A 22002-nucleotide genomic window follows, 5' to 3' on the forward strand; every position below is an offset into this window, starting at 1 on the left:
CAGGGCACGTAAGAATTATGCTCAGCCTACTCTGGCTGAGCTCCATAGATGGGACAGAAAAGCCTTTATGACAGCACGTGTGTTTACAACATGGTTTACCAACTATCCTAAGCCCACTGTTGAGACCTACCACACTGAAAAAAAGATCTCTTTCAAAATATTACTGCTCTTTGACAATGTACCTGTTCACCCAAGAGCTCTGCTGGAGATGAACTATTAGGTTAATGCTGTTCCCGTGCCTGCTAACACAACATCTATTCTGCAACCCATGGATCAAGGAGTAGTTTTGACTTTCAAGTGTTATTCTTTAAGAAATATGTATTTCATAAGAAATATATATTGCCATAGACAGTGATTCCTCTGCTAGATTCCGAAAAAGTGATTTGAAAATCTTAGGGAAAGAATTCATTACTCAAGATGCCATTAAGAACATTCATATTTCATGAGAAGAGGTTGAAAATATCAATATTAACAGGAGTTTGGAGAAAGTTGACTCCAAACCCTGGTAGATAACTTTGAGGAGTTCAAGACTTCAGTGGAGGAAATAACTGCAGATGTGGTGGAAATAGTGGGGGGAACTAGAAATAGGGTCTGGAGATGTGACTGAGTTGCTGCCTCCTCAGGATAAAACTTTAACATATGATGAATTCTTCTGATAAGCGAAGAAAGTGGTATCTGGAGATGGAATCTACTCCTGGTGGAGATGCCATAAAAGTAGCTGAAGTGACAACAAAGAACTGAGAATATGTAAACTTAGTTGGTAAAGCAGTGGCAGGGTTTGAGAGGACTCACTCCAATTCTGAAAGAAGTTCAAACCATCAGATGATTAGCACTTTTTAGCAATTAAGTATTTTTAATTAAGGTATGCACATTGTTTAGATATAATGCTATTGCACATTTAATAGACTAAAATATAATGTAAAAACAATTTTTATATACACTCGGAAACCAAAAAATTCATGTGCATTATTGGACTGGTCTGGAACCAAACCCATTATATCTCCAGACTGTGTCTATATGAAATATATTAGGGAACCACATTAAAAATTTAGTCTAAAACAAATTTTTTGTAAAAGAGGATTTTGTTAATAGGCCACATGTAAATGACTTTAATTTTCTTGATATGAAAAATAACATAGGAGATAATCCCACGGTTATATTATTAATAAATGCAATTACTAATAAATTAAATAAATAGAAAGATTTAAAATCTTTAATGAATTTTATAAAGTATGGAGGAGATTTTTGAGTGAATAATTATTTTGCTTTTTCTGTGAGATGAAAAATGAGCAAAATTGTTGCAACTTAGTAGGTGATCACTTTAAACATTTGGAATACTTAAAAATTTAAAACAAAAATTCACACTTTTATTTCTGAAAAGTGAATCATTTCAACATTAGCAAACATTACAATATATTCTTAGTATTTGTAGTGCAAGGAAAAAGTTAAATATAATTTACAATATATACATAGAGAAATATCAATAAAGTATTACAGTTCATAACTCCAGTACTTAAAATATTTCACCAAAGCACTGTTGTACACAGTAGCTGAACACTGTCCTATAGCCTAAACTATATTTCCTTCAATTACAACTTGTTTAAAGATAAAGAGTTTTCAAATAAAACACAATGCCAATTTAATGAATTTTTTGCAGTTTCATCCAAAACTTTCAGATGGTCATTTTCATCCAATTTTAATTTTAAAATATGTCACATGAGAGATACATTCTTTTCATAGATGCGTGTTAATAATATCAGAAAAAAACTGCCTTTTTTGGAAAAAATCTTCCAATTATGAAATCTAATAAAAGTGTAGATAAAATTATTGAAACCTGACACAGATATTAGAGTTTCCAGCAAAAATAAATTAAGTATAAAGAGAATATAGTAAAACCAGCTTTAATGTTCTCAAGACATCAAGACAGTCATTTTAAAAGCCGTGATTACTAGATATAAGGAAAGCTGAAAAATTTTTTTATTAAAAGTCATGATATAATCCTTTAAAATATCCTCTGTAATATATATCTACACCCAAAGAGCCCCATATCTGATCAGAAAGTCATGCATTTTCACTAAAACGTGAATGTGTAGCTTTTGCATAACCATTGGGAAGTTTATATAAAAATAAAGCAGTTTCCTTAGGAAAACAAAGAAGAACTTTTGCCAAATATTCTGGGAAAAAACAAGCAAACAAACAAAAAAAAGACTTTTTCCTCTGAAAGTAATGAAGTTCAGTCCCTGGCAATGTGAACACTCACAGACTTATTCAAATGAAAGCAAATTATTGTGCTTCTAGAAACTAGTTCTGTTTTTTTTTTTTTTTTTTTTCACTTGCAGAGTCTGAAACAGCATCTGGAAACCATCACCAAACTGTTAAGATTCACAAGCAAGCACTGGTGTGCAGAACAGAACCTGCTGCACCATTCCACTGCCGCTCAACACGTCTATCCACAGGGCACTGGTGAGTGATGGTGCTCCGCAGCCTTGTAACAGCATCAGGGGGCCTCTTTCTCCAAGCATATGTTCACGGATGTTTGAATTTATATCTAAACTCAGTATCATACAATGGTGGTAAAATGCCCAAGCCTGCCCGGGACTGGTCCAAAGGCGGACATTTGACACAGCCCTCCACAAGCTCCAGTTCGAAATAGGAAAGCATCAGGATCAAAAACTGCTTGATTTCCTGGACAGCGAATAATCTTCCAGGACATATAGTGACTCCTGACCCAAAGGGCATGTAGTAATACTTTAACTTAAGTCCATTACTGTAGAAGGTAGTCTTTGTCTTCCCATTTTCATCAAGATAGCGATCGTATTTGAAAGTCTGCAATAAAGATACAAAAGAAACAAATGCATAAGCTAGTTTAAAAAGAATCTATCTTTTTCTTAACCTGGAAGTTCCAAAGGGTAATTTTCTTTTTTAATCCAATCTATGAGTTACATAGCAAATACCCTACCTTGAATCAGAAAGTAGTAAGAAATAGGAATTTAAAGAGAACTGAGGGGAATGGGAGAGCTTTATACCTCCTATCCCACCTGGGTGACTAGTTCCTCCCTCCCTTAAGCAAAATGAGAAAGGATTTAGATCAGAAATTAGAAGAGTCAGTGTATTAGCCTCTAATTTCCTAGACTTGGGAAGAGGCACTTTTGAAGGAAGGAAGGAGGCAGCTTTATTATTGCAACTGCAGATGTAATCTATTAGAGATTGTTGTTGATATTTAGTCACTAAGTCATGTCTCACTCTTCTGCAATACCATGGATTGTAGCCCAAGAACCTTCTCTGCCCATGGGATTTCCCAGGCATGAATACTGGAGTGGGCTGCCATTTCCTCCTCCAGGGGATCTTCCTGACCCAGGGACTGAACCTGCCTCTCCTGCATTGGCAGGTGGGTTCTTTACTGCTGAGCCACCAGGGAAGCCTCTAGTCGAGATGTGATGGCAAATACCAGGAATAAAAATTAAAATTTCAGCCATCATCCAAATTCTCCAAAATATAATATAAATATTTGACATTAATAAAAGAGACAGTCCCTATAGTTTCAATGATCAAATGAGTTCTGCAGTGGTAAATTTCCACTTTATTTCAGTCTGGGTACACATCACCTGGACACTGAACTTTGATGAGCAGTCACTTACCAAAGGGTCTGGGTAGATTTCTGGATCTAAATGCATTAACTGTGGATAAAGAGCTATGATGTCATCTTTGCGGATATTATAGGAACCGTCCTGGAGGTGCAAAGTGAAGTCCTCTTTAGCAGTACGGATGTTGAGGGAAGCGCTGGAAAGTCTCAGAGACTCCTTGATGATACTGTCTAAAGATTTTAAGAGGAATAAAGGAGGAGAGAAAAGGAAGAAGGAAGAACAAAGTATTTATAAAGGCCATGTAATGTAGAGTCTGATGTACCCCTAGCAGCCAATAACACAAACCTAAACAGACTAGGGGAAGCTGGCCAGATCCAAATTTCTCAAACTTTTTTATGTGCTATGATCAGTGATTCAGTTGTGCCTAATGTATTTTTTAATCTGATAATCTGAATTATAATCTCTTGATATAATCTTCTTGATCATCAATGGGAACTAGACTTTCATAATTTTATGGAAAAATAATCTTATTTCTACATGATACTAGACATCTAATAATTGCAAAAAATCAGTAAATAACTTTTATGTGAATTATTCAAAGTTTATCACTTTTGAGGTTTAATATACTAACACTTTTATATGGAAATATTTGTTCCAGGTGCAGCTTCACTTCTGTGTTTATAAGAACCTGTATATTTATCATTACACTACCTGGGGTTGTGTGAGTACACCCTGCATTCTCGTAGGGACATAAAGGGACACAAAGAACATGCTGAGAATAGCTGAAATATGTGATGAGACCTTCCAGTCTCTGTCCTTTTAATTGTCATGCTTTAAGTGCTTGTCACACAGTTGTGCATAAAATCATAGCACGTGAGCACTTGATTTCACAAATGAGAGAATAAGGCCCCCAAAGTGAAATGACATGTCTGAATCTCCACAGCAAGTCAGAGCCCCACATGGGGCCTGTGCTTCTGGCCTCCCTGTCCCTTCCGCTAAGACACACCGCCTCTGAAAGCATACACTGGTTTCTTTCCTCTAAAGAAACATAACAAAAGCAAGAGAAAACTTTTTTCTTACTTAAAAACTTAGTACTTCTGTATTTCTATAAAATCCAGAGAATCAAACATTTTTCAATGAAATAACTTTCCACCCCATCTCCCAACCCATGCAGCTAATTGTGGTTTCATGGTGGTATGTTTTCCCCTTTCATTTCATGCACACAAATAATTTACTAACTATAAGAAGTTTACTAACTATAATAAGAGCAGTAACAAAGGAGGAAGTGAAGAGAAGAGCTTGAAAGTATAGGGTCAAGAGCTCCATGACAGGCTGTCACTGGTTCCTCCTTCCCATCCCAGGCTGTGACTTAACCTCTAAATGCCCGTCTCCTCACTTGTTATATAGAAACAGGGCTAGTCCCCAGGCATGGGGTTGCTGGAGGGTCAGGTGGGACATAACGCCTGCAACAAGTAAGTGTGTGATGTGAGCTGACGATCACTGGTAGGAGGACACAGAATATAACACGTAACACACACACAAGCACACCTAGCACGGGCATGTTGTCCAGTTGTATCTGATTCAAATGAATAGGACTGTCTTCAAAGCTAACTTTTTGACCAGCGTTCTCTAGTGTTTTATTTACTTCTTCAGTGGCCGCTTTCATTGCCTCCGGGTTTCTATGAAAAGTTAAGAGAAAAGAAAAGATGTACAGAGCATAAGTTTTTTCTCTACCAAAAAGTCTGCAAATAGGCATTTCCCCCTTCTTTTAACCAGGTGGTCAAGATACAGAGAAGGTAATAAAGGGACATTCCCATTTATTTTTTTACTGTTTTATAGTTGTGCTTTTTAAATATTTTTATAGTTACTCCAGGTCTTAGTTGGGGCATGTGAACTCTTTGTTGTGGCATGTGAACTCTTAGTTGTGGCATGTGGGATCTAGTTCCCTGACCAGGGATCGAATCTGGGCCCCCTACACTGGGGAGTATGAAGCCTTAGCCCTGAACCACCAGGGAAGTCCCTATAGTTGTTTTTTAAGTCCTTGGATATCAGCAAGAACTGATGAAAGGGTCTTGCTACATAAAAGTCAAACTTTGGCCAGACTTTTAAATAAGTGATTCTAATGAGGATTAAATGGTCAAAGTAGTCATTGCATGGCATGTGAGAAAGAAAGTTGCATCCAAGATAACAACTCTAAAGTACTAGTTAAACTGCCAAAGGAAATTTAAATTTACTCTTAAAATCCTTATGATTCCACATAAAACAGCTTTTCCACTTGTATGATAATTTATTCCTCTGACACTTGAACCTGTGAAATGAATTCAGCTTCATTTTAGAGCATTCACTTGATCCTCAGCGCATGATGAGGTATACATAAAACAGGATCACAGTTAACTAAGTCTCAGAAACACCTGATTGATGTCTCTGCATGACTATCAGGAAATGGTTACTATTACCTATAGGATATAAAGTTGCTGTTGTAACCTTGCTGTTAATATGTGAATTTACTCCAGACAGAGCTTTCCGAAGTAAACATTTTAGAAGACATTTAATCTTTGAGACAGATGAGCTTTTTATCTGAAATTTTAAAAAAATATTTTAAAGACATAAAATTAGCAGTCCTCAACAGAACTTTGGCATTCCCAATCCAATTCAATAGCAATTTTGTGTCTGTGCAACATCCAGTTTAATTGGAATAATTCAATAAAACATTTGAATGTCAAATTCCCAAGAGACTAACCTTTGGGAAAGAAATCACGTTATGCAAAGTTTATGTTGCCTCCAAGTTTTTTGTTATATACAGTGTTTAGAAGGCAAAATCTAGCTAAATTCCATCAATAACAGTATATTACGATTGATTCATAGGTATTAGAGTTGGTCAAATAGTATTACAGCAACCACTAGCTGAGTGAAAAAAACAGTTAATGTAGGCAGGCTGAAGTGACTTAGCAAGTATGCACACACTGTCCTTTTTGCTGACAGTACATCAGCAATCACATAAGGATATTTTTATGATTATAAAGACCAAATTCATGCACTTAAAGAGGCGTCGTGAAGAACAACCTGGCCTTAAGGAGAAGGGCTCTGGGTGCAGACAGCCTCACTGACCCTGTACCAGTATGTTCCCTTCCCCAGGACGGTCAGTCTCTGCTTCTACAAGATGCTTTCACCAGTCACAGCTGTTTTTAGAGGATCGGATGAGCCAATGTAAATGTTAAACATTCACAAGAGTAAATGCCACATTCATGATTGACAGCATGAGAAGGTACCATGAGTCTTTTTTTTTTTTTTTAGTTACAATGGTTGAATTTCTGCTTTCAACTAAAATAAAGAAATAAATGGATAATCTGCTAATTACCTAATCATTTGAAACAAGCTCCAGAAAGTGGCTGGAATGGTGTTTGCTTGTGATGCCCAGAGGACTGCGAGGAGTGACTTGGCTCTCTCTGTGTCATCCAAGGTGGCGAATGTGTCATTCAGAAACCTGACCAGCTCTGAGATGTGGTCTCTTTCTCTGAGCTTCTGGAGCCTCAAGCCCTCTGTCAGCTTCTCCCGGGCGTAGTGTCCTGTCTTGAACACATGGATGGGGAAGCCAGCCACCAGGGCTGGAAAGATTTTGTCAAATTGCTTGAAGTTGTCCAGGCTCTTTAGAATGAGCGCCTTTTGGGCATCTTGCCCTGCGAGATCGCGGCCAAAAAGCGTCAAGTAGCCAGCTTCGAACATGATCCGGTAGCAGAAGGAGTACATCCCCTCGGTCACCCAGGTGGGCGTGGGGGGCTGTGGTGGCCCCTGAGGTCTCAGGACAAGCTGGAGATTTCCCATCATGGCTTCTGTGAGGGAGCTCAAGGCATCACCCTGCAGGGTCTTGATGATAGTTTTGCTTATGTTATCAGTGGTGTTTCCATCACTCGGGTCAATGCTTCTGTGTCCAAATGCCTGATGGGAAAAAAGAAATTAAGCCTGACCTAGGACTAGTAAATGAGGAGGGCATGGCAACCCACTCTAGTACTCTTGCCTGGAGAATCCCGTGGACAGAGGAGCCTGGCGGGCTACCGTCCATAGGGTCACAAAGAGTCGGACGCAACTGAACTGACTTAACAGCAGGGCTAGTAAATAGCGTGATTCTTTCATGATTCTCTACTTGTTAAAAAAAGGGAGGAGAGGGGAGACCAGCCTTCCCACCTGCAATTTCATAGCAGTTGTATTTGAAATACCACTTCAAATAAATGGCCAAATCACATCCTTCAAGGCCAACTTTAAGTCCCAGATTATCAGTGAAACTTCCTTCACAGCTACTCTGCTCTTCTCTTTCTTATTTTTCTATGCTTCTGCATTTATTTGCACATTAATTTGGTGTTAATCAAGAGTGTTTATTTAAAATGTTTATTTATTTGACTGCACTGGATCTTAGTTAGGGTACTAGGGAGCTCTTAGTTGAGGTATCTGTGATCTAGTTCCCTGACTAGGGAACAAACCCAGGCCCTCTGCATTGGGAGCGCAGAGTCTTAGCCACTGGACCACCAGGGAAGTCTGAAGAATTTTTTTTTTAATCATTGGTTCTCCTTCATATTCTTTGTAAATATATCTTAACCAGATTTTAAGTTACTTAGGAGCAGAGACCAGGTCTAATATTTCTTTGCAGAAATTCAGTTAATATTGATTCACTTTTCTCTGTAAAAGAGCCTGTTAAAGTGATGCCAAACTATCTGGACAATTCCTTAACAAAATTAAACAATTGTGTGGCATGAGTGTGGTAAAACAACTATTGAATGTTCCCATGTGTATTCTGGGTGTTGTGTAGAAATTATTGACATGAGTGAGTTTTTAATCTGTCTTATACAGTACCATCTAGTCTAGTAAAATATTTAGTTTTTATTTCACCTTCATAAACTGGTTAGGAAATGACAAATCTATACCTATTTCAACTTTTTAAATGGTTAGTACCAAGAGATTATGTCCAATTTGATTTATTGTGTTTCTAAGAAGCTTCATGTAAGGGTAGCTCTCTTCAACATCTCTGTCTTTAAATTGGAGTACATCAGAATGGTTAAATAGATTGACATAGAAAAGGTAGAAAATAAACAAGCCTAATGTTAGTAAATGCAAATCTGGTTACCTTTGCAGAAGCAGTAAAGTGAAATTTTTTCCAATCAAAGTATTTTCCATGGCACAGTACTTTATGATATGACAAGGGATTGGTGATGAAGTGGACATAGTTTCCCATCAGTCTGCAGGTGAAAACATGACCATGTTTCCTTTGATTTGCTCTGAGGAACTCGAGAGGATTGGCACCAAATTGCAGAGCACAACCCAGATACGGAATCAGCCCATTCTCCAGAGGTGGTTCACCCATCTGCCTGTAAGAAACAGAGATGGTAAATATGGAAAACTCTACATAGTTCTTTGTTTATGTTTATTTATATTAAATTTACTACCACTGATGTCAAATTTCAAACTTTATAGTTTATTGATATTTTTTTGGTTGGTGGGGCCCTGCTCCTTTACTAAAATAATGAGTCATCTTAACTCAGTAACATGATATGTTGGTAAAAATGATAGATAAATCCATCCATCCATCCATCCATGCATCCATTCAGCAAACACATATGTGTGTGTGTGCGCACGCATGTGTGTGTACGGTATGCTTAATCATGTCCAACTCTTTTGCAGCCCCATGGACTGTAGTCCACTAGGCTCCTCTGTCCATGAAGTTTCCCAGGCAAGAATACTAGAGTGGGTTGCCATTTCCATCTCCCTGGGATCTTCCTGACCCAGGGATCAAACCCACATCTCTTGCATCTCCTGCATTGGCAGGGGGATTCTTTACCCCTGCACCACGTGAGAAGCCCTTACTGAATGTCTAATATATGCTGCTCATTCTTCCCAATCATGAGGATAAAAGGGTCAACCAAGGCCACCAAGATTTTTGCTTTCACTGTAGAAATGAAATTACAGTGTAGTGTTTATATTTGTTTCTAAGCATTGTTTGCCTGCTGCTGCTATTGCTGCTAAGTCACTTCAGTCATGTCCAACTCTGTGCGACCCCATAGACAGCAGCCCACCAGGCTCCCCCATCCCTGGGATTCTCCAGGCAAGAACAATGGAGTGGGTTGCCATTTCCTTCTCCAGTGCATGAAGTGAAAAGTGAAAGTGAAGTCTCTCGGTCGTGTCCGACTCCTAGCGACCCCATGGACTGCAGCCTACCAGGCTCTTCCATCCATGGGATTTTCCAGGCAAGAGTACTGGAGTGGGTTGCCCTTGCCTTCTCCGATTGTTTGCCTAAGTATCTCAAAATGTTTTATTTTACTGTCTTCTCTAAAGGAATAGCATACTGAATGACAGAAAGCATTGCAGAATTGAAGTTTTAAAAATCTTCATAGTTTAAATATTTTATTATTCTGTAATGATAGTTGAAGAGGGAAATCTGAGAAATTAGCACATTATAGAATGAAGTTGAATAAGATAGGTATTGACATGGTTATTGATTATAATTTAATGTTCTTTCTTATAATCTAGCATTATAACTTAATGCTCATGCTATTTTAAATGTTTTCATTTAATAAAATAAACATTTATTTTCCAATAGAAACCACTCTCCCTCTTTGTAGAATAACATAACATGAAATAATGATTTTTCTTTTCATAGTTTGCAGGTAAGTAATTTAATTAAAAATAAAAATTACCAGGCCTGAATTAAAATACCAAAAAGGGAAAAAAAAAACTATTAAAAGGTGGACAACCCATAGCAGCCTACATAGCTGAAGATATGCAGTGGGTAATTCTGTTTTGGAGACTGACGTAGTCAAGAATATTTATATGCCCTCCCCCAAATGCTCTTTGAACCAATCAGAAGTTAAATAATTATGGTGGATGTATCTGTCTTTATTGTATTTCTTCAACCAATTGTAAATGATACACGCAAATAAGTGATGTCTCATGTGTTTAGCAGTTTCCCAATTCACCATGATTGATTATCATTAGTAAGAGTAATAGATTCTGAACCCTGATGTTAGGGGGATATGGGTTTGATCCCTGGTCTGGGAAGATCCCACATACCGCGGAGCAACTAAGTCCATGTGCCACAACTACTGAGCCTGTGCTCTGGCGCCAGAGAGTCGCAACCACTGAGTCCACACGTCACAACTCCTGAAGCCCACGCAGTTTGAGCACCTAGAATCTGTGTCCCATAACAAGAGAAACCACTGCAGTGAGAAGCCTGAGCACTGCAACAAAGAGTAGCCCCTGCTCACCACAACTAGGGAAAGCCCTCGCAGCAACAAAGACCAAGTGAAGCTAAAAATGAATGAATAAATAAAATAAAGCTTAAAAAAAAGAATAATAGGATGATCACTGCAGGCTCTAGGCTATTATTCAGCTTAGACTGAGTGTATACAGTACACAAGAACTAGCTGAAAAAAGAATATTTATTTAGTCAGAGCATCTATTTAATCTATAAGATAGGAACTGCGGATCCCACTTGCCACGTCTATGCTTACTAGTCCACACTTTATATGCACACATGGACACACAGACATACACACACACACAGATCTTACAAAGTTTCTGTCAGTGATGTTTAACAAGTTTGTCTTAAGACTAATATATTTCAATACTAAAAAGGAAACATTGCCATTATATCTCTTGTGAGATATAATAAAAAAGATACTTAAAATTTTTTTTAATTTAAAAATATTAAGGAAGAAAATGCTAGCATTTGTAAGTACAGAAAACCAACTACATGGTATAACAATGAAGGTTAAATAACTTTAAATGAATGAACAAAAATGCAGTTTAAAGATAAAACTTACCTTCTTCTCATTCCAAGAAGTAGGTATAAACAACAGCACACTGCTATAACAATCCCCCATATCAAAGAGAGGCTCATCATTTTGCAAATCTAATGTGAAACCTCTGAGGAGGAGCGTCTGCGATGAGAAAGGTAAGGATGTAACCACAGACTCCAGCTAGACTTTTTATACATGGTAAGATGCTTCACTTGAGTGATCAAAGCAAACAATTAACCATCCCTATTAGGTAAAAAAAAAAAATAAAATAACTGGCCTTGAACTAAGTCCACAAGTATCAGAAGAGGTTCCAAAACAATCAGAGGCCTGCCATACTTGATAAGTTGAAGGTCACTCAAACATATGTTGACTTAACATTCAGACCTGGGAGTGACAGCCAGTATTACAAATTTAGTATACTTATGAAAAGAACAAATAAACCTGTTCAAGATGAACATATCAAATAGAGATGTAAAATATAATAAGGTAAAGAAAAGTAAGTAAAAGTTATCATTAAGCTAATGATTTGATCTTGTTACCTTTAAAAAGAAATAATTTAAATGATTCATGAGAGAGAGAGCTGTAAAGTTCAAAGGAAAGAGAACTGAGTGAAATGTTTCTGCTGCTTCACGTTTCAGTGCTTTTACAAAATCATAGGTATTTTACTATATATAGTAACATGTTACTTACCTATCACCCTCAAGAAAGAAATTATCCCACACAAATTCATCTTCCAACTGAACATGGTCTGTTTTTTTAAGTCTTTATTAAATTTATGACAATATTCCTTCTGTTTTATGTTCTAGCTTTTTGGCATGTGGGATCTTATCTCCCCAACCAGGGATTGAACCCATACCCCCTGCACTGGAAGGCAAAGTCTTCACCTCTGGACCGCGAGGCAAGTTCCCCAAAGCACAGTTTATCTTAAAGCATCAAAACTTTATCAACCACTTTTTTCTAATTGAAAATAGGTTTATTAATTTTTCTAATTCAAGACTAACTGAAACATATCTTAGTAGAAAGGGAAAGTCAATTCATAATTTACCTCTGCCACATCTCCCTAATCAGAACTGTTAACTGTTTGGTATGTATATCCTCCCAAACTTTATTTCTATGCACACTTATGTAGTAATTGAATGTCTATTCTGTACCAAGAACTCTTTAAAGGTATTCTGACTATAAGTATTAATAAGATGGGCTGATTGCCTGCTTTAATGAAGGCACTATTTTAGTCGAGAGACAAATAATAAAATATAAGACATAAAATAAAGCAAGGTGCAGAGAGCTATCAGGGCATGAGAGCAACTATAAGCACGGTGACTTGCTCTTCTGAGATCAGGGGATTAGCCAAGACAGAACGAGAAGGACGAGAAATCCAGGAAGAAAGAGCAAATGCAGAAGTCCTAAGTTAAGGATGAACTTGGTCTATCTAAGAACCAGAAAGGATGTAGGATACATTGGAGCAAAGTGAATGAGGGGAAGCTTGATTAAGATATAAGACAAAAGACAGGCAAGAGCTCAGTCACATATAGGACGCTTGAAGGGAGAGAGATTTTGGAGGGCAGCAGATCAAAACAGTGTCTTCAGCTACACAGACTGCTGTGTTGTCAGGTTAACAATCGAACTTGAGTTTGAAACGAGGGAGAAAAGTCAAAGGTGGAAATAGGAATCACAAGTCATCAGTGTTTGAATGGTGTTTAGAGTCCAGAGGCTATATCATATTACCTTGGGAGACAATGTGAAATTGAAAGTTATGAGTCACTCAGTCGTGTCAGACTCTTTGCGACCCCATGGACTATAGCCCGCCAGGTTCCTCTGTCCGTGGAATTTTCCAGGCAACAGTACTGGAGTGGGTTGCCATTCCCTCCTCCAGGGGATCTTCCTGACCCAGGGATAGAACCGAGGTCCCCTGCATTGCAGGCAGATTCTTTATCATCTGAGCCACAGGAAAGCCCAGGGAAACAATTAAGCCCGAGAGAAGAATAGAATCCAACACCAGACCCCAGAGCAGCCCATTACTTGAGATCAGTCAGAGAACGATGAAGAGAAGATGGGGAAGAAACAGCAGGAATAAAACCGAGACAATACAGTGTCACAGGAAGAGGAAGATGCCCTTGAAGAAAGATGAGTATATCACAGGCTACTCTAAGGTCAAGGAAGAGGACAGAGAAAGGACTGCTGGATTCGACAATGAGGAGATAGCTGGTGAGTCACACATAGACACACACGCAAAGATGGGATTCCATTAAAGACTTTATATAGCACAAAAAAATGAATATCATGAATGTTTCCCATGACAACACACATCTGTATGTATTACATTTGTATCTGTAAGATCTCTTCACTTTTTTCTGTGTGCATAGTCTTCCATTGACTAAATGTACTATTATTTAGTTAACTGATTCTCTACTTGGTTTCCAGTTCTTGGCTACAGAATCCATAAATTCATTTCATGCTTTTTTGCCTCCCTAAACATAAACTACAAATATTTTCTTGTGGGTGATTTGTGATCATAGTTATAAATATCCACCATTCTGTGGCAGTACATAGAATTTTCAGTCCATTTAAATATTTTTAGGGCATTGCACCCATTAAATACATTTAGACTGATGTGCCTTTTTGAATTCTTATGTCTGTTTTCTATATGACTCGTTAAAGGTGAAACCTTTACATTAGCTGGCCTGTCACAACAGAATGTCACAATCAGAGTAAACACCAACCTAAGAGCCAACCATTTAACCCTTGGGAGTCACCTCTCAAGCAAACAAATGACAAATGTGGAAAAAATGGTACTTGGGACCTCTAGAAATTATCTGCAGTTTCTGGTGCATTTATAATTTTGTCAAAATTAGAATGTTTTCAGAATGCTAAAGGAGAAGTACATTCACAACTCCAAGAAAATATTCTTAAGTCTTGTCTTCCCCATCCCCCCTCAGCACACCATGAACTCCTTTCAAATACAGCCTGGATTCCCTTTCAGTTCTGTTCAGTTTAGTCACTCAGTCGTGTCCGACTCTTTGTGACCCCATGAGTCGCAGCACACCAGGCCTCCCTGTCCATCACCAACTCCCGGAGTTTACTCAAACTCATGCCCATCAAGTCGGTGATGCCATCCAGCCATCTCATCCTCTGTTGTCCCCTTCTCCTCCTGCCCCCAATCCTCCAGCATCAGGGTCTTTTCCAATGAGTCAACTCTTCACATGAGGTGGCCAAAGTACTGGAGTTTCAGCTTCAGCATCAGTCCTTCCAATGAACACCCAGGACTGATCTCCTTTAGGATGGACTGGTTGGATCTCCTTGCAGTCCAAGGGACTCTCAAGAGTCTTCTCCAACACCACAGTTCAAAAGCATCAATTTTTTGGCGCTCAGCTTTCTTCACAGTCCAACTCTCACATCCATACATGACCACTGGAAAAACCATAGCCTTGACTAGACAGACCTTTGTTGGCAAAGTAATGTCTCTGCTTTTTAATATGCTATCTAGGCTTGGTCATAACTTTCCTTCCAAGGAATAAGCGTCCTTTAATTTCATGGCTGCAGTCACCATCTGCAGTGATTTTGGAGCCCTCCAAAATAAAGTCTGACACTGTTTCCACTGTCTCCCCATCTATTTCCCATGAGGTGATGGGACCAGATGCCATGATCTTAGTTTTCTGAATGTTGAGCTTTAAGCCAACTTTTCCACTCTCCTCTTCACTTTCCTCAAGAGGCTTTTTAGTTTCTCTTCACTTTCTGCCATAAGGGTGGTGTCATCTGCATATCTGAGGTTATTGATATTTCTCCCTGCAGTCTTAATTCCAGCTTGTGCTTCTTCCAGCCCAGGGTTTCTCATGATGTACTCTGCATAGAAGTTAAATAAGCAGGGTGACAATATACAGCCATCCCTTTAGCCTCATCTATTCTTCCTACTTCTTCTCTCACTGTCCCTCTTCTAGACAAAAAAAGCCCAGGGCACACACACCCCATTTTCTTCAGTGGGCTGAGGAAAAGCAGAGACACACATGTCCATGTTCGTAATTTTCTTTGTGGTTTACATCTTCCTTCTAGGATGTCACTTCTTTCTACTGTCCTGTCCACACAAGGATCTGTTACACCCCTAACATGCTGCCTCTAATCTGCCGAGTGGGACTGAGATGCTCCTTATGTCATCACAACTATTCTTGGGTTGCAGGTAAATACCTGCAAGGTCTCCTGAGGAGTCAAGCACTCCAAGTTTCAGGCTTGGGCTCCATGGCATCTCAGGGTGGCTAGCGCAGTGATTGGACTATCAGGAAATGAGCAAATGCCAGCTGAATTGGAAAGTCATTTGCTTATTTTTTTATTCTCTGCTATGTTTCAAATTGTGAATTTTTATTACAAACACACACACACACATGCTGAGCATGTGTATCAGACATGGGCTCTGACCTATGGGGTTTGCACAGCAACAAGACAAAATGTAAGTGCTCTGATGCAGAAAGGAGGATGTTTGAGCTGCCAGAAGGCCTGGCACGAACGGAGCTTATATAAACACTCTAATCCCTCTGTAGTCTATCAATTTCCTCTGTATTTAAAGGGTAGTGAAGGGTCCACACTGATGTTCAGAGGAAGAGCTTGTTCTGAGCCTCAGAGAACACAGAGCCCGAGTCTAACACCCCATCCCATGAAAACGGACATACAAAACTTGGGAACTCAAACTAGAGGAAGAGAAGGTAGAGAGAACTGCTCAAGCTATCTGCTTATCTAACCTGATGGCATAACTGGTTCCTTCTAGTTGTAAACATAGTTTACGTATGTGTGATTGTTCGAAATAATGTAAGCTATCAATATGGTTAAACAGTTGAGTCAAACCAGTTGTTTTCCTGAATTCACAACTAAAACTAATTCAATGGTGGAATGTGTGTGTATGTGTGTGAGCTTGCGTGCTCAGTCATGTCAGACTCTTTGTGACCCCATACACTGTAGCCTGACAGACTTCTCTGTCCATGGAATTCTTCAGGCAAGAATACTACAATGAGTAGCCCTTTGCACCTCCAGGAGATCTTCCCGACCCAGGGATCGAACCTGGGTCTCCTGCATTGCATGCAGATTCTTTACAACATGAGCCACCAGGGAGTGGCAAATCCAGGACACAGCCTCAGATCTTCTGAATTGAATTTAAGCATTCCCCTTTTACGGGCTTCCCAGGTGGCGCTAGTGGTGAAGAATCCACCTGCCAGTGTAGGAGGTGCAAGGACTAGGGTTTGATCCTGGGTCGGGAAGATCCCGTGGAGTAGGAAATAACAACTCACTCCAGCAAAGAATACTGGCAAGAAGCCTGGAAAATTCCATGGATAGAGGAGCCTGGTGGGCTACAGTTCATAGGGTCACAAAGGGTCAGACACAACTGAGTGACTGAGCACACACACATTCCTCATTTATAGCTCAGAACCTATGGGCACCTGACTCCAGATTAAGGAAGAATAAGCACTCCACCTGCACATTCAAATGTAAAGTTGATTCATCAAACTTGTTCTGAACACCAAGTGTGTGGAAGGCCCTGTTAGGAAATGAGGGAAAGCTGGATAGATGATTTAACAAACATTTCATTCATTCATGGTAACTTAGCACTCACTTGCTGTAAAGCACTTTTTAGGTGCTGGAGATACAGAGATACGTAAGACAGGCAGGCTCAAGGGGACACAGGCAATTGACAGGAGAACAAACCCACTATTTGGTTTCTGATAAAGCATCATTTGTATGATCAGAAAAGGTCAGGCAATGCATCAAAAGATCCTCGCACGCTTACTGATGTGATCGACATTAGTACATGGAAACAGACACAGTTGCCTCATTTATGGGTGGCTTCATAGCAACCCACTCCAGTATTCTTGCCTGGAAAATCCCATGGATGGAGGAGCCTGATAGGCTAAAGTCCATGGGGTTGCAAAGAGTTGGACACGACTGAGCAACTTCACTTACTTCATGCTGTAATATCCTGGCTCCAGTCCCAGTGCGGCCCCTGCCAGGCCATGTCACAGGGGAACTCCTATTGCCCAAGGGAAAGACAGGCCTGAGGGCTAGAATTAGAGAAGAAGTGGTTGGCTTCACTTTTCAATTTCACCTTGAGCTGAGCCTCTGGAGCTTATCCATGAAGCTCAACTGTACAGAGATAAGAAGTGAGAGCCATGGTCCCTTGGACCGGCTGGGCCCAACCAACCTCCCCGGAGGGTAAGAGAACTTGGGTAGAGAGGGAAAGGAGAAAGCAGGCAGGGGAATGAGACAGAGAGAGAGAGAGAGATAGGGAGGAAGGTAAGGAGGGCTGAGCCTTTTCCTACTTTTTACTTGTTATGTGTTGTGCTGCTACAAACATTCATATTCAATGTTTTGTTTTAAAGGTCCTATATGAGGCTGAGCGCTAAAGAATTGATGCTTTCAAACTGTGGTGTTGAAGAAGATTCTTGAGAGTCCCTTGGGCTGCAAAGAGATCAAATTAGTCAATCCTAAAGTAAATCAACCCTGAATATTCATTGGAAGGACTGATGCTGAAGCTGAAGCTCCAATTCTTTGGCCATCTGATGGGAAGAGCTGACTCATTGGAAAAGACCGTGGGGAAGATGGAGGGCAGGAGGAACAGGGGGTGACAGAGGATGAGATGGTTGGATGCCAACCATCACCAACTCAGTGGATGTGAGTTTGAGCAAACTCTGGGAGATGGTGAAGGACAGGGAAGTCTGGCAGTTCTTGGGGTCACAAAGAGTCAGAGATGACTTAGCAACTGAACAACAACACAGAGCTAAAAGTGGATTTGCTGGATCGTATGGTAACTCTATTGAATGTGATGGTAGTCAACAATTAGATATGTTAAACTGTAACTTGCTAAAGAAATAATAAACTTCACATCAAGTTTGATTTAATTGTCCCGACACCTGCCTTCACTGATCAAGCTTGATTTAATTGTCTGCCAAGGTTCATGGTTCAAGGTTGCTGAGAGAACACACTGGTCATAGCAAACACCCTCTTCCAACAACACAGGAGAAGACTCTACACATGAACATCACCAGATGGTCAATAATGAAATCAAATTGATTACATTCTTTGCAGACAAAGATGGAGAAGCTCTATACAGTCAGCAAAATCAAGACCGGGAGCTGACTGTGGCTCAGATCATGAACTCCTTATTGCCAAATTCAACTTAAATTGAAGAAAGTAGGGAAAATAATGCCAAATTCAACTTAAATTGAAGGAAGTAGGGAAAACAACTAGACCACTCAGGTATGACCTAAATGAAAACCCTTACGATTATACAGTGGAAGTGAGAAATAGATTCAAGGATTAGATCTGATAGACAGAATGCCTGATAAACTATGGATGGAGGCTCATGACATTGTACAGGAGGCAGGGATCAAGAACATCCCCAAGAAAAAGAAGTGCAAAAAGGCAAAATGGTTGTCTGAGGAGGGTTTACAAACAACTGAGAAAAGAAAAGAAGTGAAAGGCAAAAGAGAAAAGAAAGATATACCCATTTGAATGCAGAGCTCCAAAGAATAGCAAGGAGAGATAAGAGAGCCTTCCTCAGTGATTAGTGCAAAGAAATGGAGGAAAACAATAGAATGAGAAAGACTAGAGATCTCTTCAAGAAAATTAGAGATACCAAGGGAACATTTCATGCAAAGATGGGTTCGATAAAGGACAGAAATGGTATGGACCTAACAGAAGCAGAAGATATTAAGAGGTGGCAAGAATACACAGAAGAACTGTACAAAAAAGATCTTCACAACCCAGATAATCACAATGGTGTGATCACTGACCTAGAGCCAGACATCCTGGAATGCAAAGTCAAGTGGGCCTTAGGAAGCATCACTATGAACGAAGCTAGTGGAGATGATGGAATTCCAGTTGATCTATTTCAAGTCCTGAAAGATGATGCTGTGAAAGTGCTGCACTAAATATGCTAGTGAAATTTTGAAAACTCAGCAGTGGCCTCAGGACTAGAAAAGGTCAGTTTTCATTCCAACCCCAAAGAAAGGCAATGCCAAATAATGTCCAAACTACCACACAATTGCACTTATCTCACACACTAGCAAAGTAATGCTCAAAATTCTCCAAGCCAGTCTTCAACAGTATGTGAACCATGAACTTCCAGATATTCAAGCTGGATTTAGAAAAGGGAGGCGAACCAGAGATCAAATTGCCAACATCTGTTGGATCATTGAAAAAGCAAGAGAGTTCCAGAAAAACATCTTCTGCTTTATTGACTATGCCAAAGTCTTTGATTGTGTGGATCACAATAAACTGTGGAAAATTCTTAAAGAGATGGAAATATCAGACCACCTGACCTGCCTCCTGAGAAATCTGTATGCAGGTAAGGAAGCAACAGTTAGAACTAGACATGGAACAACAGACTGGTTCCAAATTGGGAAAGGAGTATGCCAAAGCTGAATATTGTCACCCTGCTTATTTAACTTATTTGCAGAGTACATCATGAGAAATGCTGGGCTGGATGAAGCACAAGCTGGAATCAAGATTCCTGGGAGAAATATCAATAACCTCAGACATGCAGATGACATCACCCTTATGGCAGAAAGCGAGGAGGAACTAAATGTCAGGGAATGTTTGACAGGAGGATTCCTACGTGCTGTCTCTCATGAGTCCTTTGTCCCTATTCAAGCAGAACAGCATGCTGCTCCCAGGGACTGAGGTCATTGTGTGAGGCAGGCTTGGGTCTCCTTTAGTAAACATTCTCTTTAGGACAAAACTGCTTAGGCTCATTCCCCTTTCTTGAGATATGGATTGTCTCCTGACCTTGTGACTAACATTACCCCTTGTTCCCTTGGTAATGGTTGCTGTACGTTTGGTTTTCTGATCTCTATCATTCCCGAAAGAAGTTTCTTGTACTGCAGCCTATATATACTCACAGAAAAATCATTAAAGCACCTTTGCTTCATCAGAGCTTAGGTCCCCGGGTCTTTTTTGTCTCTCTCTCTCTCTTTCTCTCTCTCTCTGTCTTTTTCTGGCTGACTCTCTGGAGCGTGGAGACCCGTCATGCTCACTTTTCTGCCCAGGCTTCTCAGACCCCCTCGAGAGGGCGCCTGGTGCCTTCGTGAGTGATGCAAGTCCTGTGTCAAGGACTTTATTGGTCCTCTGTGTAAACCAAGGGATATCAGCCTCTTTCTCTCTTTTACTTTCTTATCGTTGACTCCATACCACAAGGTTCCGGTCCATTAAAGGACCCCAACAACTAAAGAGCCTCTTGATGGAGGTGAAAGAGGAGAGTGAAAAAGTTGGCTTAATACTCAACATTCAGAAAGCTAAGATCATGGCATCTGGTCCCATCACTTTATGGAAAATAGATGGGGCAACAGTGGCAGACTTTATTTTGGGGGACTCCAAAATCACTGTAGATGGTGACTGTAGCCATGAAATTAAAAGGTGCTTGCTCCTTGGAAGAAAAGTTATGACCAACCTAGACAACATATTAAAAAGCAGAGACATTACTTGGCAAACAAAGTTCCATCTAGTCAAAGCTATGGTTTTTCCAGTAGTCATGTATGGATGTGAGAGTTGGACTATAAAGAAAGCTGAGCGCTGAAGAATTAATGCTTTTGTACTATGGTGTTGGAGAAGACTCTTGAGAGTCCCTTGGACTGCAAGGAGATCCAACCAATCCATCCTAAAGCAAATCAGTCCTGAATATTCATTGGAAGGACTGATGCTGAAGCTGAAACTCCAATACTTTGGCCACCTGATGCAAAGAACTAACTCACTAGAGAAGACCCTGAAGCTGGGAAAGATTGAAGGCGGGAGGAGAAGGGGATGACAGAGGATGAGATGGTTGGATGGCATCACCGACTCAATGGACATGAGTTTGAGTAACCTCCGGGAGTTGGTGATGGACAGGGAGGCCTGGCGTGCTGCAGTCCATGGGGTCTCAAAGAGGCAGACATGACTGAGCGACTGAACTGAACTGAAAGTTCATGGTAGCCTAAACAAGAGGCTTGCGGGAGTTGTTTTTCAGGAACGTGTATCCAGTTTGGGCTGGAGCCTGTAAAACCCTGGTTGGGACTACAGACCCTCCAACCGGGCAGGCTCAAATGTCTGATCATGACCTTGTGACCTGAGATGGCCCAAAACATCAGAGCATCCCACGGAGAAGCAAGCAACTCAGTTGTACCTGCACCTGCACAGTTGCACCTTTTTCTTATCCTCAGTCACCTTTCCCCACCCTCCATGTCCCCCACCCCAAGGCTTATTCTATAAATAGCCCAAGCCTGTCTCCTCTGGGCAGGTGGGACTAAGGTTTCCTGCATGGCTGTCTTGTGAATAAGCGCTTTCTCTGAGGCCAAACCTCAGTGTCTCAGCATTTGGCTTGCTGCAAGCCGGGCAAACAAACCTGGTTCGGTAATACTGTGTTTCTAACTTTTTCGGACAAGCTGTTTTCCAAAGTGGCTGCACTACCGTCCATTCCCACCAGCATGGTAAGAGTGCTTCGGTTTCTTTGTGTCCTTGTCAATGGTTACTTTTGTCCCCATGTTTTTACGTACAGCTGTCCTGGTTGGTGTGAAACACTGCCTCATTCTGGGTTCGATTTGCGTTTCCCTATTGAGTAAAAATGTTTCTATGTGATTATCAGCCCTTTGTAAATCTTTGGACTATGTTTATTCAAACCGTTTGCT

The 22002-nt window shown here is 40.2% G+C and overlaps 1 protein-coding gene across 1 annotated transcript; it reads right to left on the minus strand.

Annotated features, from left to right (window-relative positions):
* Positions 1 to 1345: 1345 nt before the first annotated feature.
* Positions 1346 to 11553, minus strand: LOC122451515 (cytochrome P450 7A1). Its single transcript, XM_043484493.1, has 6 exons — positions 11393 to 11553; positions 8701 to 8941; positions 6943 to 7520; positions 5133 to 5263; positions 3639 to 3814; positions 1346 to 2826 (listed from the first exon to the last, which is right to left on the minus strand). The coding sequence occupies exons 1-6, from the start codon at positions 11470 to 11472 to the stop codon at positions 2527 to 2529; spliced, it is 1506 nt and encodes a 501-aa protein (XP_043340428.1). The 5' UTR covers positions 11473 to 11553; the 3' UTR covers positions 1346 to 2526.
* Between the last annotated feature and the right edge of the window lie 10449 nt (positions 11554 to 22002).

Source organism: Cervus canadensis, chromosome 12, assembly GCF_019320065.1.
Source record: "Cervus canadensis isolate Bull #8, Minnesota chromosome 12, ASM1932006v1, whole genome shotgun sequence".
In the NCBI taxonomy this organism is placed as follows: domain Eukaryota; kingdom Metazoa; phylum Chordata; class Mammalia; order Artiodactyla; family Cervidae; genus Cervus; species Cervus canadensis.